Source organism: Neltuma alba, unplaced genomic scaffold (assembly GCF_004799145.2).
Source record: "Neltuma alba isolate B1F8T4 unplaced genomic scaffold, ASM479914v2 tig00011241_pilon, whole genome shotgun sequence".
NCBI classification, from domain to species: Eukaryota; Viridiplantae; Streptophyta; class Magnoliopsida; order Fabales; family Fabaceae; genus Neltuma; species Neltuma alba.
In genome coordinates, this window is record NW_021635959.1 from 108,469 (window position 1) to 121,461 (window position 12,993).

At 36.3% G+C, this 12,993-nt stretch overlaps 2 protein-coding genes across 4 annotated transcripts; one reads left to right on the forward strand and one right to left on the reverse strand.

Moving 5' to 3' along the window:
• Positions 1–345: 345 nt before the first annotated feature.
• On the reverse strand, positions 346–4,217 carry LOC114762728 (4-coumarate--CoA ligase-like 7). Of its 2 annotated transcripts, XM_028952285.1 has the most exons (6): positions 3,115–4,213; positions 2,539–2,728; positions 1,789–1,934; positions 1,199–1,266; positions 1,004–1,106; positions 346–611 (listed from the first exon to the last, which is right to left on the reverse strand). In XM_028952285.1, the coding sequence occupies exons 1-6, from the start codon at positions 4,120–4,122 to the stop codon at positions 498–500; spliced, it is 1,629 nt and encodes a 542-aa protein (XP_028808118.1). In that variant the 5' UTR covers positions 4,123–4,213; the 3' UTR covers positions 346–497. The 2 variants fall into 2 exon arrangements, with proteins under 2 accessions (XP_028808118.1, XP_028808119.1); XM_028952286.1 differs by lacking the exons at positions 346–611; positions 1,199–1,266 and having other exon boundaries at positions 1,029–1,106; positions 3,115–4,217.
• A 3,112-nt stretch (positions 4,218–7,329) lies between these two features.
• On the forward strand, positions 7,330–11,062 carry LOC114762730 (lactoylglutathione lyase). 2 transcript variants are annotated; one of them, XR_003742281.1, is made up of 9 exons: positions 7,330–7,456; positions 7,557–7,676; positions 7,781–7,842; positions 8,400–8,460; positions 8,720–8,799; positions 8,875–8,945; positions 10,099–10,201; positions 10,565–10,687; positions 10,825–11,062. XR_003742281.1 is itself a non-coding variant. In XM_028952288.1 (9 exons), the coding sequence occupies exons 2-8, from the start codon at positions 7,584–7,586 to the stop codon at positions 10,663–10,665; spliced, it is 558 nt and encodes a 185-aa protein (XP_028808121.1). In that variant the 5' UTR covers positions 7,331–7,456; positions 7,557–7,583; the 3' UTR covers positions 10,666–10,687; positions 10,825–11,062. The 2 variants fall into 2 exon arrangements, 1 of the variants encoding a protein (XP_028808121.1); XM_028952288.1 differs by having other exon boundaries at positions 7,331–7,456; positions 10,099–10,188.
• The last annotated feature ends 1,931 nt before the right edge of the window (positions 11,063–12,993 follow it).

Genomic DNA, 12,993 nt, shown 5'->3' on the forward strand with positions numbered 1-12,993 from the left:
AAATTATAATTTAATTATCATATAATAATATGTGTAATATTACATATTACTATTAAGTCATGCGTGTTTGTAGTTGATGTTATGAACATTAGTTATTTAGTAGCTTAGTACAATTTTTGTAGTGTTTTTTATTTTTATCGTGGATGTTCAATAGATTAGTTTAAGTTTTTGGAGATGTGACTGTGAATTAGTTATTTTGTACTATATTTTGTTTTAATATTGATTCTATTTATAAGATATTATTTATAAATTATAAATAAAATAAAATTTTATAATTAGAATTAGAGATAATATTTATAATATTTGCCTTGCTTCCCGTGCAACGCACGGGATATTTAGTGCTAGTTGCTTCCAATAACATCTTATTTGTCAGTGCTAAATAATACACAAGGCCACTGTTTAGCTCAATTCCAAACATATTTTGAACTCGAATTGTATAATCATCATTCGTCAACCACACTATGTTGCGGACCTGGGGTTGTTTGGTCCAGTTATCCTCATATTTTGGATCGTGCTTTCGCAATGAGCTCTCTTCTTAGAATTTTTCCAGACGCCGTCTTAGGAACAGCGTTGATGAATGTCACCCTTCGCAGTCTTTTGTAAGGTGCAACCTGCAAACCAAAAGCAGGACGAGTGACAGCTCACACGCACAAAAGGCAAATCGTTTATCTATAGATGATTATTTGAACACAAAAAGTGAACCCATATTTTCCTTCATTGACCAAAGAATCCGCCATAGATCAGTTCCAGTTCCAAGTAAATTTGGTTGCTTTCATGCTCATGCACAACACCAAAATTTGTAGAGGAAAAGCTTAACACTATATAACCATAAGAGATTAGAAGAGATGATCAATTTTCTTATTCTTGATAAAGCAAGCATTTCCTTAAATCCCCAAGCTAAAACTTTCAGTTCCCGGAGTTTTAACTAACATGGCGTAGTTTAGGTATCTTAATTTTCCGGCTGCTTAATGGTGACCAAGCACATTTTTCAGATTTCTCTTACCTGATCAGCAATAAACTTCTGAACGTCTTCTTCAGTCAGAGAACCATTGGGCGAACGAACAACATAGGCAACTGGGACTTCACCAGCCTCAGCATCAGGATATCTGAAGAAAAGATAAAAAGTATGCATTTCTTAATTCTTATCGCCAAGCAAATCAGGTAGAACTAAATCATAAATCTTCTATTTGTTACTTACGGGATGACAACAGCATCCAATATCTCAGGGTGAGAAACAAGAAGTCCTTCAAGTTCTGCTGGCGCAACCTGGTTATAACAGCAACTTAGATAACACAATTCATCAAGAAAGCTCATAGGAAATGAAGGAAAGAAAGAGACAAGGAAGGAAATCAAAGAGGAAAGACAAAAGAATAGAGTTTGGGTTAATTAACTGTCAAGGCATCCCCCTTACACTCTCACTCGTCCCTTATATAGCCACAGATCACTAACAGCTAACAGACAGACTAACTAAAATCATCGACATCTAACAATCATAGAAAAATAGTGCATATAATTTTTTAAAAATCAAGAGGTTAATTGATTGCCCCAACAAAATACATGCACATCATCATTAACCCCATATTTGACAGTTGACTAGACACAATTAGAGGGCTGAAACCAATTTTAATCAGACAAAACTGAATATTGACTTTCCAAATTCTGAAACTAAACTGAACCTCAAGACTTCCATCTTAGAGGAGGTTTGAGACATGTGACAGGGTATTTATGTATGCATGGCATTCAGTGTATAGTTCTCTATATTATATATACAGCTGTTGGGTTACGAACCTGAAAACCTTTATACTTGATGAGTTCTTTGATACGGTCAACAACATAAAGTTGCCCTTCCCCATCAAAATATCCCAGATCTCCAGTATGCACCCATCCCAGTTTATCTATAGTTAAGCTGGTGGCCTGGGGATTCTTGTAATAACCTGTAATTTTTTTTGTGAAACTGGTATTAATTTCATGACATCACCTACCAAATATAAAATGTCGCCAAACTGCTTTCGAAGAAAAGTGAAGAAAGTTCACAACTTGTAAATCTTGATGCAAAATAAAAGAAAACATTTAAAAGAATCCGCAAAAACCATCAAACGGGAAACGGTTAGCGCATAGGTTAGAGGAAAGACTCTCCAGCAGAGAGCAAACATTTGTGACTTCGCCGTATGGTAGTAATATGTTACCAAACAACTTAGTCATATTTTCAGAATCTCGTCAGAACCCCGGCCTTTTTTTTTTTTTTAAAGTTCTAAAATGTCAACATCCTTAGGGACCTGGGGTTGGGAACTATAATATTTCTTTACTTCTAACAAAGGAAAAGAACAGCAATGTAGAATTGAATAAAAAGGAATTAGCCTGTGTCAGCCATAAATTGTGCTAACCGAACAGATATACCACAGTTTAGAACATAATTGTTATAACAGTAGTGACAAAGCCGTCTGGCCTTAAGAATTCTCAATGCTACGGCTTAAGATTCGAGGGCAGTGAAATATAATAACATAGTGCAGCTCACTATGACACAGTAACTAACTCTACCTCGCATCATATTAGGACCCCGTACCCATATCTCACCCAACTGACGAGGAGGGAGGGGCTTCAGCGTATCCACGCTGATTATTTGAGCCTCAACTCCTGAAACAAGCATTCCTGCGGAACCACCATGACGAATACCCATTCTTGGATTCTCCACAGAAACAATGCCGCAAGTTTCCGTCATACCATAGCCCTGAAAACACAAGAATAAGTCCCAGATAAAATAAGAAGACGCAGAGAATTACATCAACCCCTGCACATCGTCAGCTATAACTTGCTAAATGCCTCGCTTTCTATATTAACGTTACCAGTTTGTTTCAACGATACATTCACGAAATATTGTCAATTGTAGTGTGTTTCATGTAATACGTAAACGAACTTCTCATCAAGTGTCCTCAAGTATTCCGTCTAATTACTCAATTAAAACATAGCTGAGTATTATGAGTTAAAAACCCAGGAGGTTTCCAGCAAAGAACAGTAACTCCATAGTCCGTTTTATAAAATATGATCTGCAAAAGATGTCGAGTTTATGATATTATAATTTCCTGTTCGAATTTAGTCGGCCAGCATAGAAGTTACCTGCATAACCAAAGCTTGAGGGAAATTTTTACCACACTCTTCCATCAATTCTTTCCCCAGAGGAGCAGCTCCGGAACCAATTTGCTTCAGTGACGAAAGATTATACTTCTTCACCACGCTCTGCTTTGCCAGAGCAAGGATGATTGGAGGCACAACCCACAAACGAGTCACGCTATACTTTTCAACTGCCCTTAACATCATCTCGAACTCAAATTTCTTCATAGACACGACTGCATTGCCCCTCTGAAGCTGCGAGTATACAATGATAGCAAGCCCGAAAATATGAAACATCGGGAGAACGCAAAGAAAGACATCGTCTCTCTCGTTAGCCAGCTCGTCATCCACGCCCACCATAAGAGAAGCGGATATGAAATTCTTATGCGTAAGAATCACACCCTTACTCACCCCCGTGGTACCCGAGGAATACAGAAGAGCCGCCGTATCGCTCTGTTTGACGTTACTTGCAGGAAGTTCCGTGGGGGACCCGGCAAGCTCAAGCAATTCATCAAAGGTGGTAATCTTCGACTCAGGCGCGACAAGGGACGGGGCTTGGGAACCCAAAATCACCGACGGGATATTGAAGCCCTTCACTTTTTCCCACAGTTCAGGAACAGTAATTACGAGCTTGGGATTGGAATCTTTCACTTGCTTGACAATCTCGGCGACCGTGTAGATAGGGTTGGCGGTGGAGGCTATGGCGCCAACCGCCGTGACCCCGAGGAAGCAGACAGGGTAGAGGATGGTGTTGGGCGCAAACAAGAGGACAACATCGTTTTTCTTGATGCCCAGGCGCAGAAAGCCATGGGAGACTTTCACTACTAAGGACTTGAGCTGAGCGAAGGACAGAGATTGGGAGGAATCAGCGTCAAACAAGGCAGGTTTGGTGGGAAAAGAGGCGACGTTTCCAAAGAGAAATGAAACGAGAGAGAGATTCTCGTCCCTGGGAAACACGGGAGAGGGCCTGAGAGACCTGTAAATTCCATCACGGCCATATCCAGATCTCTGCATCGCTCGCTCGCCCGCCCGACCGCGTGATACAGATTTAGACGGAAGGCCTATTTTGCCCCTTCGTTCTTCCGTCGAAAAATTTGGCACGCACGTCGCAAAATCTCATATGCATTTATCTCCAGCTTTAAGTGCTAAAATCGACTCGTCAAAAAAATTGCCAAAAGGGACATTTCAATGTATACTTCTAGTGTCTGAGTCCAAAAAAAAAAAATGTATACTTCTAGTGTCTAACTGCGTTGAATTTTACTATAGGACGAAATCACCTTTGGTCACGTCACATCTAGGAAACGATATTAATTTTTTTTTTTTGGTTTGCGGAAACGATATTAATATTGTTGTTATTAATAATAGTAATACTTTTCCTGAGTCGACGAGAGAGTAGAGACACTGTGAGGGAGGGAGAGGGCGCTCCAAAACGGCTGGATAGAATGAGGGAGTTAATGTGGGCATGGCGAGGAATACTTTAAAAAAAAAAAAACAAGAAAAACAATAAGAAGACGAAGAAGAAGGAAAGGAAGAAACCAAAAGGGCTGGTTCCTGAAGAAAGGAAAGGAGGAAATGGAAGAGCGAAAGAAGGAGGAAATGGAAGAGCGAAAGAAGGAGGATATGAACAAAGGGAGCACGCGGGCATGAGGCTGACAAAATGATGAACACAAATAAGTGGGCGGAGGGAGCAAAGGCACTGGGATGCTCACAACTAACAACAGTAGTTGGCACATTCCCTTGTTAAATGGCATGTGAGAAAATAATAAATAATCTAGCTTAGCATATTAAACTTTTATTTAATTACTCGTCTCACCAGTTTATCAACGGAATCCTGAACTATTGACTTTTTTATTCATTGACTTTTTAAACATTTGTATTGCAAATGGGATCAACTAAGCAATTGTGAGTTTCATTTGTAATTATTATGCATGATATGTACAGACTTAATTGAAAAAATTATCTCACCCCAAGAGAAATTAGCTTATACTACTTCCGGTCTTAATTATAAGAGCTAGTTAACTAATTTAAGAAGATTAAGAAAAGAAGTTGAGTTAGTTATTTGTAATAAATAGGTGTTGTTTTTCCTAAAATATCCTTGCTAATCAAATATATTGGCTAGAACTATTATTGTTAGAAGGACTACCTCAGAAAAAAATACATAAATATGAGAGATAAAATGAATTGAGATCTTATATTTATGATCAAAATAGAAATCAAATAAGATCTTATATTAAAGATTGGACATAATGTTATCGATGAACGAGAGACTCCTGCTTCTTTAGAAAAACAACAATTCAAAGTTTTAAATAAACTTTTTCTTTTTGGGGCCATCACACACAATTCAAAGTTTTAAATGAACTTTTTCTTTTTGGGGCCATCACACACAATTCAAAGTTTTAGACAGCAATATCATAATCATACTCTATCCGGAGCAGCCACGTAGTTTTCTTCATGATTTATAATACTGGTTATTTACTTATTTCTGATTCCATCTTTTTCAATGAAAGTGATTTGCCAATTAAGATTTGAACAATAACAGTGACAAAAACCTACTAGTATTATGATTTTTTACACTATCAAAATTTCATAATAACAAAAATATTGGTTTAATAAAAGAGTTTGCCCATATCTCATGATCTTTAGCCACAAATATAAATACTATGTTGGCGAGGGATATGAATACTCCTCTCCTCTGGTCTGTTAGAAAGAGACTTTTTTTTTTGGACATATTTACAAGTTATCTTATACTAAAATTTTAATGTAAATATACTATTTCACTGCATATTGTTGTTTTCTTAAAATTTTGATAAATTTTAAGATATAGTTAATGAGATTTATTTATTTTTTTAGTTCTTTAGTTCCGACATATTAAAATTAATTTATAAATAGAATGTGACGGAGGATACAGTGTTACTTCTGTCTCGGTGTCTCCTCTTTAAAACTCGCATCCCTTGGATTCCATTTGAATTAAAGATGCCAAGTGGTAACTATTCATTGAATATAATATTTCAATGATAATTAATACCTATGGCTTCGGATAACATCAAGTGGCGAGAACTTGAGCAAATAATGACGTAAGAGATATAATAGATCTGGGGGGCATGTGGCAGAATTATAGCAAAAGTCATGGTTGTATATAATGATAATGACATGATAATATGAAAAAGAGGCATTTCCTAAGATACCCTCTTTGATAATTCGCATTAAAAAATTTTCTTATTAATAAAAATCTCACTCCATAGCATTCGTGACTAATAGGATTGTTTTAAAAAAATTCTAAATATGCCAGATATATTAAATTGAGATTTTTATAATATATATTCATCCTAAAAGCTACCTATCAACTAGTTTTTACATTAACAATAAGAAGAAGTGCCATAGGAACTGAAAATTAACGTATTAATTCTTTTAAAAAATTTGGCATAAAAATCTACAGATAATTTCTCTTAGTTTAAGAGAATATCACATATGGCATAATTTTTAAAGCAGTTTTGCATGCAAATGACTATTTAAACAAAAATGATAATAAATTAACATATAAATTCTTATAAAATACATATGCCATGCACATAAAATAATCATAGCTAACACTACAAAGACGGATGCAAATTATCATAAACATACCAATTTAAAAACAAATCGTATTCACACATTTGCTCTATTTTTCAAAATATTTATAGTTCCAGGAGAAAATTGCTTCAACAATTTATTAAAATTACATATACTGCAGCATAGATGGTTGGTATGAATGCCTTTTAAATGTAATAATGAAAATTCAACACTAAAAAAATAGCACATGCACATATGTAACACAATATAGAGCGCTGTTTCCGGGTGGGTATTGTTTGAACTTGTTAGACTTAGCTGCACTATTGAGTTTGGTAAAAAGATTTCATTTCTAATATCATTTTTTGAAAATTGGTAACTAGATTGTTGGACTTAAAAGATCATGGCATATTATTACTACCTAAAAAAAAAAACACAGCACTGTTATATTTTTAATTTAATACTGCAGCACCAATTGAGGTGTATGATACAAAATTCATCGCCGGCCTAAAAATGCTCATCGAATCCGTTTAGTGGTTTGGGCTTCAGCCATTCACAAAGTAAAGCACTAAATTTGATTGCCTTGAGAACTGCTATGGGTACTTGGGTAGCTTGACACGTTAGCCTCCTACACGTGGCCGAACCGCGAAAGGCCCAAACCCTGCATCTGACCATGGCGGCTTTCTCTTCGTTCGCCACTGCCTTGTACCGTGTGGGTGTTTCCCGGTTTCGAATCATCGCCAAGCCCGAATCTTTTTTCCATTCGCATTCAACTCCGCTCTCATTCACTGGCAAAACAAAGGCACAACGAAAATCTCCTCTTTTACTAATTTTTTCCCCCTGTCAATCACTGGTTTAAATACTCTTACTTCAATGTCTGTGTGAACTTCCCCTTCCTGCAGAAATCGTGCGGATTCCGATTGATTTCAATGGCTGCGGAACCCAAAGAGTCACCTGCCAACAACCCCGGTCTTCAGGCGACCCCTGATGAAGCTACCAAGGGATACTTTATGCAGCAGACTGTGAGCTTATCCATTCACACCACAAATTTCTGTATGACTGTGGTTACTTCATCGGTTTTCGGTTATAACTTCAAATTTTTTTTTTTTCAAACTCTGAATTGCAGATGTTTAGAATCAGGGACCCAAAAGTCAGCCTTGATTTTTATTCTCGCGTCTTGGGAATGTCGTAAGTGATTCTTTTGAGCAAAATTTCTGAAATGATTATTAATGCGCGAAAGTAGAATCATTATCACTAACTTTAGTAGCAGTAATGGACTATAAGTATTTATTTCTCTTTTGATATTCAAGAGGCGTATCCCAGTGTACTTGCCTCTTCTCTTTTGTGCAAGTTGAACTGTAAGTAGTGTTTATTTGCTATCAGATTTTCATTCAAAATCATGGCAAACAGCGGCAAATAGAGATGTTTTTATGCCTTAGCTCTGTATGATATAACAAGCTTTACCCTAGCTCAATTCGTTTTGTGTAAATACTGATCGGAAATGTATTTAATCGTCTTATTTCCCATTTTGTTGTTATTTGCTGAGACTGCATTATACCTATGCATATTTATTTCGCGTTGCACAGAGCTTTTATGTTGTTTGAGGTGTAAGGCGTTGCATTTTTTTGATTTATATAACTGCAACCATCATATGCTCAACAACTAAACCTGGAACTTATTTGAATTCGTCAATAGTGACAGAAATGTTGTGTCATGGATGATGGTACTATTTCTCAATGATTCAGGTTGCTTAAGAGGTTGGATTTTCCTGATATGAAGTTTAGCCTGTACTTTTTGGGCTATGAGGTAAGACACATATTCCCTTTTCCTCCTTCAGTTAGGTACTGACTATTTGGCTGCATGAAGTAACTCATTAAGGTAATATGCATATGCTACCCGTTTCTATCAGTGCTTGTTGAGTAATATCAAAAATTTTAGGAGAAATTTAAGCAATTGACTGTATAGATTCTCTAAATTCAGTTGAAGAAGTCACGAGTAATCTGCATTTTCAAGTTTTAACTTTATAGAGATGTTCCTGATCTTTTTTACCTGTTTTGTGGTGTAGGATCCAGCCACAGCTCCCAGCAATTCAGTTGATAGAACTGTGTGGACTTTTGCTAAGAAAGCTACAATAGAGCTGACACAGTAGGGAATATAACTTTCTCATTCTTTTTTATCTCAGTGTTTCTTAAAATCAGCTACTAATAGAACAATGTACAGCAATTGGGGTACTGAAAGTGATCCAGAGTTCAAAGGATACCACAATGGCAATTCAGAACCTCGTGGCTTTGGTATGTAACACTTTTATCTAATCCTAAAATATCTGGACTTGTATAATTTGGCTCAAAACCTTTGGCCCTCTTTTTTTTTTTTTTTTTTTTTTGGTGAACACCTTTGGCCCTCTTTGCTTGGCCGGAACCTTGAGTCAGGAAAAGGGAGATGGAAACTAGACTTTTCGTTGTTTGATATCCATCACTGTCTTCCCAGCAAGCCTCTTGCCATCAAAATGATGGAAGAAGTCTTCCAAAGGGGTTGCTTGTGAACTTAGATGGTTTCCTCGGAAGCAATTTTTTTGGACCAATTTACCCCTATGTTCCAACTGATTTGACCAAAATGCCCTCCCACCCAAATCTTTTTCGCAAAATTTTTTATAGGTTTCACACTTTGGTTCGTGATTTCGCATTGCAATTTCATTAGCCATAACTTAACACACTCAATCTCAGTGGCCATTACGTAATTTGGGGAAAATGTGAGGCTAATGGTCATGACGGTGATTAGATTTCTTGCTCGTATACCATCAAAAATGCTTCTAACCAACCAAGCAGAGCCTTAGTCCTTATTTATTTTCTGATCGAACATTTTGAGTCAATTTTTATGAAATAACAGACTTTGATTCTTGCCCTTTTATATAGATGCAACGGTTAGGTCCTTATTTGGTGCAGGATTTGGCCCTTTTTTTAGTCGATTTTTCAGCAAATGTGCCATATGAAGCAGCTTAAGTCGTATATACCTAGTATTTAATTTCTTTCTCGCCAAGCACTCTTTTAGAGATGAGTTCAGGGGGGCATTTAAGTTAGTCAATGATTAACTTAGTCTCAAGATTGTGGTGGCGCTAGTGGGCCGTATTTTATTAATGTTTATGTTCCCTAGATGCTGGTGAGGGTTGGAACCGGAAGTTCAAAGATTTCTTGAGTTGGTATTGGTCATATCATATGACACGTTTCAGCTTGAATTCCTACACTTGGTAAAACATCATTAAAACACATCTGAACAAAAGAACATCACAGTTCCCAGCGTAAATAACCGAGAGAAAGAGAGAGGAAGAAGGACATTCAAGGATTACTACTTTTGTTTTTTTGGTTTGCATTACCCAGAAAAAATACAGAGATAGAGTGACTTTATAATCTATGCAGTTGATCTTTCATTAAATTTTCTCTGTTTCAGGACACATTGGCGTTACTGTTGATGACACATACAAGGCATGTGAAAGATTTGAGCGTCTGGGAGTTGAATTTGTTAAGAAACCAGATGATGGTAACAAGCTTCTGTTCATTTTAGAAGCGTATGGAACTCTGGATAATTGCATGGAAATAGCATCACCCTCGTAAAGTACTTTGCAAACCTGAATTTTTAGGATGATTTGTGTACATTTTGGCCAAAAAAAAAAAGGATGATTTGTGTACATGGTCTGTTAATGCAGGAAGCCAGCGCCCTCAAGTACTTGTCCATGTGGCAGTATGATAATATGATATTACCTAGGCATGGTTATCAAGTGAAATATAAGAGTAAATTAAGGATGTGGGATGGATTCTAACTATAGCAAGTTGGATCTAAATTTAGTAGGCTGGTCATTGGCCTTCGCCATGTTAATCTGTTTGGGTTTCAATAATTTCTGAGTAATAATGTGCAGGGAAAATGAAAGGGATAGCATTTATAAATGATCCGGATGGATATTGGATTGAAATCTTTGATCTAAAAACGATTGGAAATATAACTGCTGGTGGTGCTTAAGTTGGTCTCATGCCACCTACAGGTAGAGAATTTGGTTTTCCTTTCTTTCAGTATTATTATAAACATTATTGCTATGTTGCTGTTGATGATGGTAGGGATGAAAAAGAAGACGATGACATTTTTGTTGTTTGTATTAAAAGTTTATGTTCTTTGTTGCAGGTGGGAGGACTGCTTTGAGCAGATCGGGTTTCATCTTGTCTCTGCTCACATGTTGGAGTTGGGGGTTACTGCTTGGCTGTTATTGCTTCTATAGCACTTGTTTTGTGTAACTTCTTTTCGTGGGGTACGATTTGTACTCATATGAGAGATTGCCATTCTTGTATTCCTGATTTTTGAATCTGCGATTATCTATGTGACGTTTGGAGAGTCTATAATACTTCCATCTATCTTTTGACCCCAAAAAAAAAATCCCTCTGGTATTTATAAAGCTTTTATATATAAAGCTCTAGTAAAATAATTGAACATTGAAATTTGTTCACAATTTTTGGAAAGTACTTTTTCATTGTTATAGTTAATCGAGAGTAAATGGAAAAGTCATTAGTAATTTAAGAGTGAAAGAGATAAGCCCACTTTTGAAAATAAGTAATAGATATTTTATTAAATCTTGTATCAGGAGCTAATGGGTATAAGTATTGACACAAAGTGCATATTTGGCAAAATCTTACCAATTTCTTTGGATAGGGTTTTTTTTTTTTAATGATATTCTCTATATTTTATGAGTCTAATAAACCACCAAACTTGTCTGGAAAGTGGCAAGCCACTTGACCAGAGTTATCTTCACGGATTTCACTGAACACACAGAGGGGCTAAATTGGAAGGTCCAAGACTCACCTCTCACGGTCCAAGTTTGAGAGGCGCAATATATCCTGGTGGAAATCATGAAGTTGTCGTCTGTGATATGATCTGAGAAGAAGAGACAAGAATTTGGGAGGTGCAACCAGTCCCAAGAAAAACTGATTATGACATTTTTGACAATAAAGCTTGTCCGCTGTTCACAATACCTTCTTCCCTCTGCCATACCTGAAATCTAAAATGTGCTCGAATCATTCCCAAAGTCAATGCTTCAACAGCTTTGACTTCTTTTTTTGGTTTTCCAAGAAGTAAAAGTCTCCATCCATCTTTTAACTAAAAATTATGCTCTCTGATCAATTTTCTCTCTCTATCTAACCCTCGTGCTAAGCTCAGGTTAATTGCTTGCATTAGCAAGCCATGTCCATACCTGCCGCTCTATAGTGCTCACATCCATGTCAACTTTTCATATCCCTTTTTAATCTTTTCTTTAATCCAGATATCTTTGTTAATTCTTGTGAAAGATCCAGGCAACATGTAAAAAGGTCGTGCCCAACACCATTATGAGATTATCAGTCCTACATGTCGGCTATACAATTTTCAAACCCCATCGCAAATTACACAAGACTGTGTTTGGTCAGATTTTCTTAAAAAATAATATTTTTAGACTCCCTCTTCCAATGAATAATTCAAAAGACGTATTCTTTGTTATTGGGTGATCGGCAGAAATTCAAAATATACTTTTGTTCTGTTCATGGTCATAATATTATTAGCAGTGAAGCAAGACCGTAATTTTTATCGCTCGATCATTGTCACTGAAAATGCAAGGACTTGAACTGTATTAAAACAGATGGTGCAAATTCATAATTTCACAACAATAGAGGGGGCAGAGTTATCAAATTAATTAAAAAAAATGAAATCAGCTCTAATCCAATCGGACTAACTATAGATTAGTATGAAGGAAATTAATTAAATAAGCAAGGAATAGTTGTTCTCGCCGAAGCAATCTTTGTCCCAATGATATATGGAAAGTACTGTATGAACTGTTTGAAATTGGGTGGGATGAACAGGAAAAAACCAGATGACTATAGGTCGCAGACAATGGTCAATCAGAGTCCACCAGCTGGATTGGTTTTTTAGACCTAATAACACGCACTAATTAATTCATAGGCGGATCCAAGATAGAATTTCTGATTCTCTTTTTTCTTTAATTAAAAAAAAAAACTCCCAACACACTCATAATATAATACTATAATATAATGAATAAATTAAAAGCCTCCGGTGCCTATGAGGCAATTATCGAAAGGTGTACTATTCTGGTAATTTATCTGTATTTGTTGACAACTAATACAATCTTAATCATTGATTAGACCAAACAAACGTGAAGGTTATTATATACATGTATTTAATCTGTCAGACTGTACCTTGGGCCATACCTTTTGACCTTTACACTTCACTAGAAAAGACATTCCCTGAATGAAGAAAAAAATAAAACTTTTATAATATCCTATACAACCAAAGAGCAACCCTGTACATTGT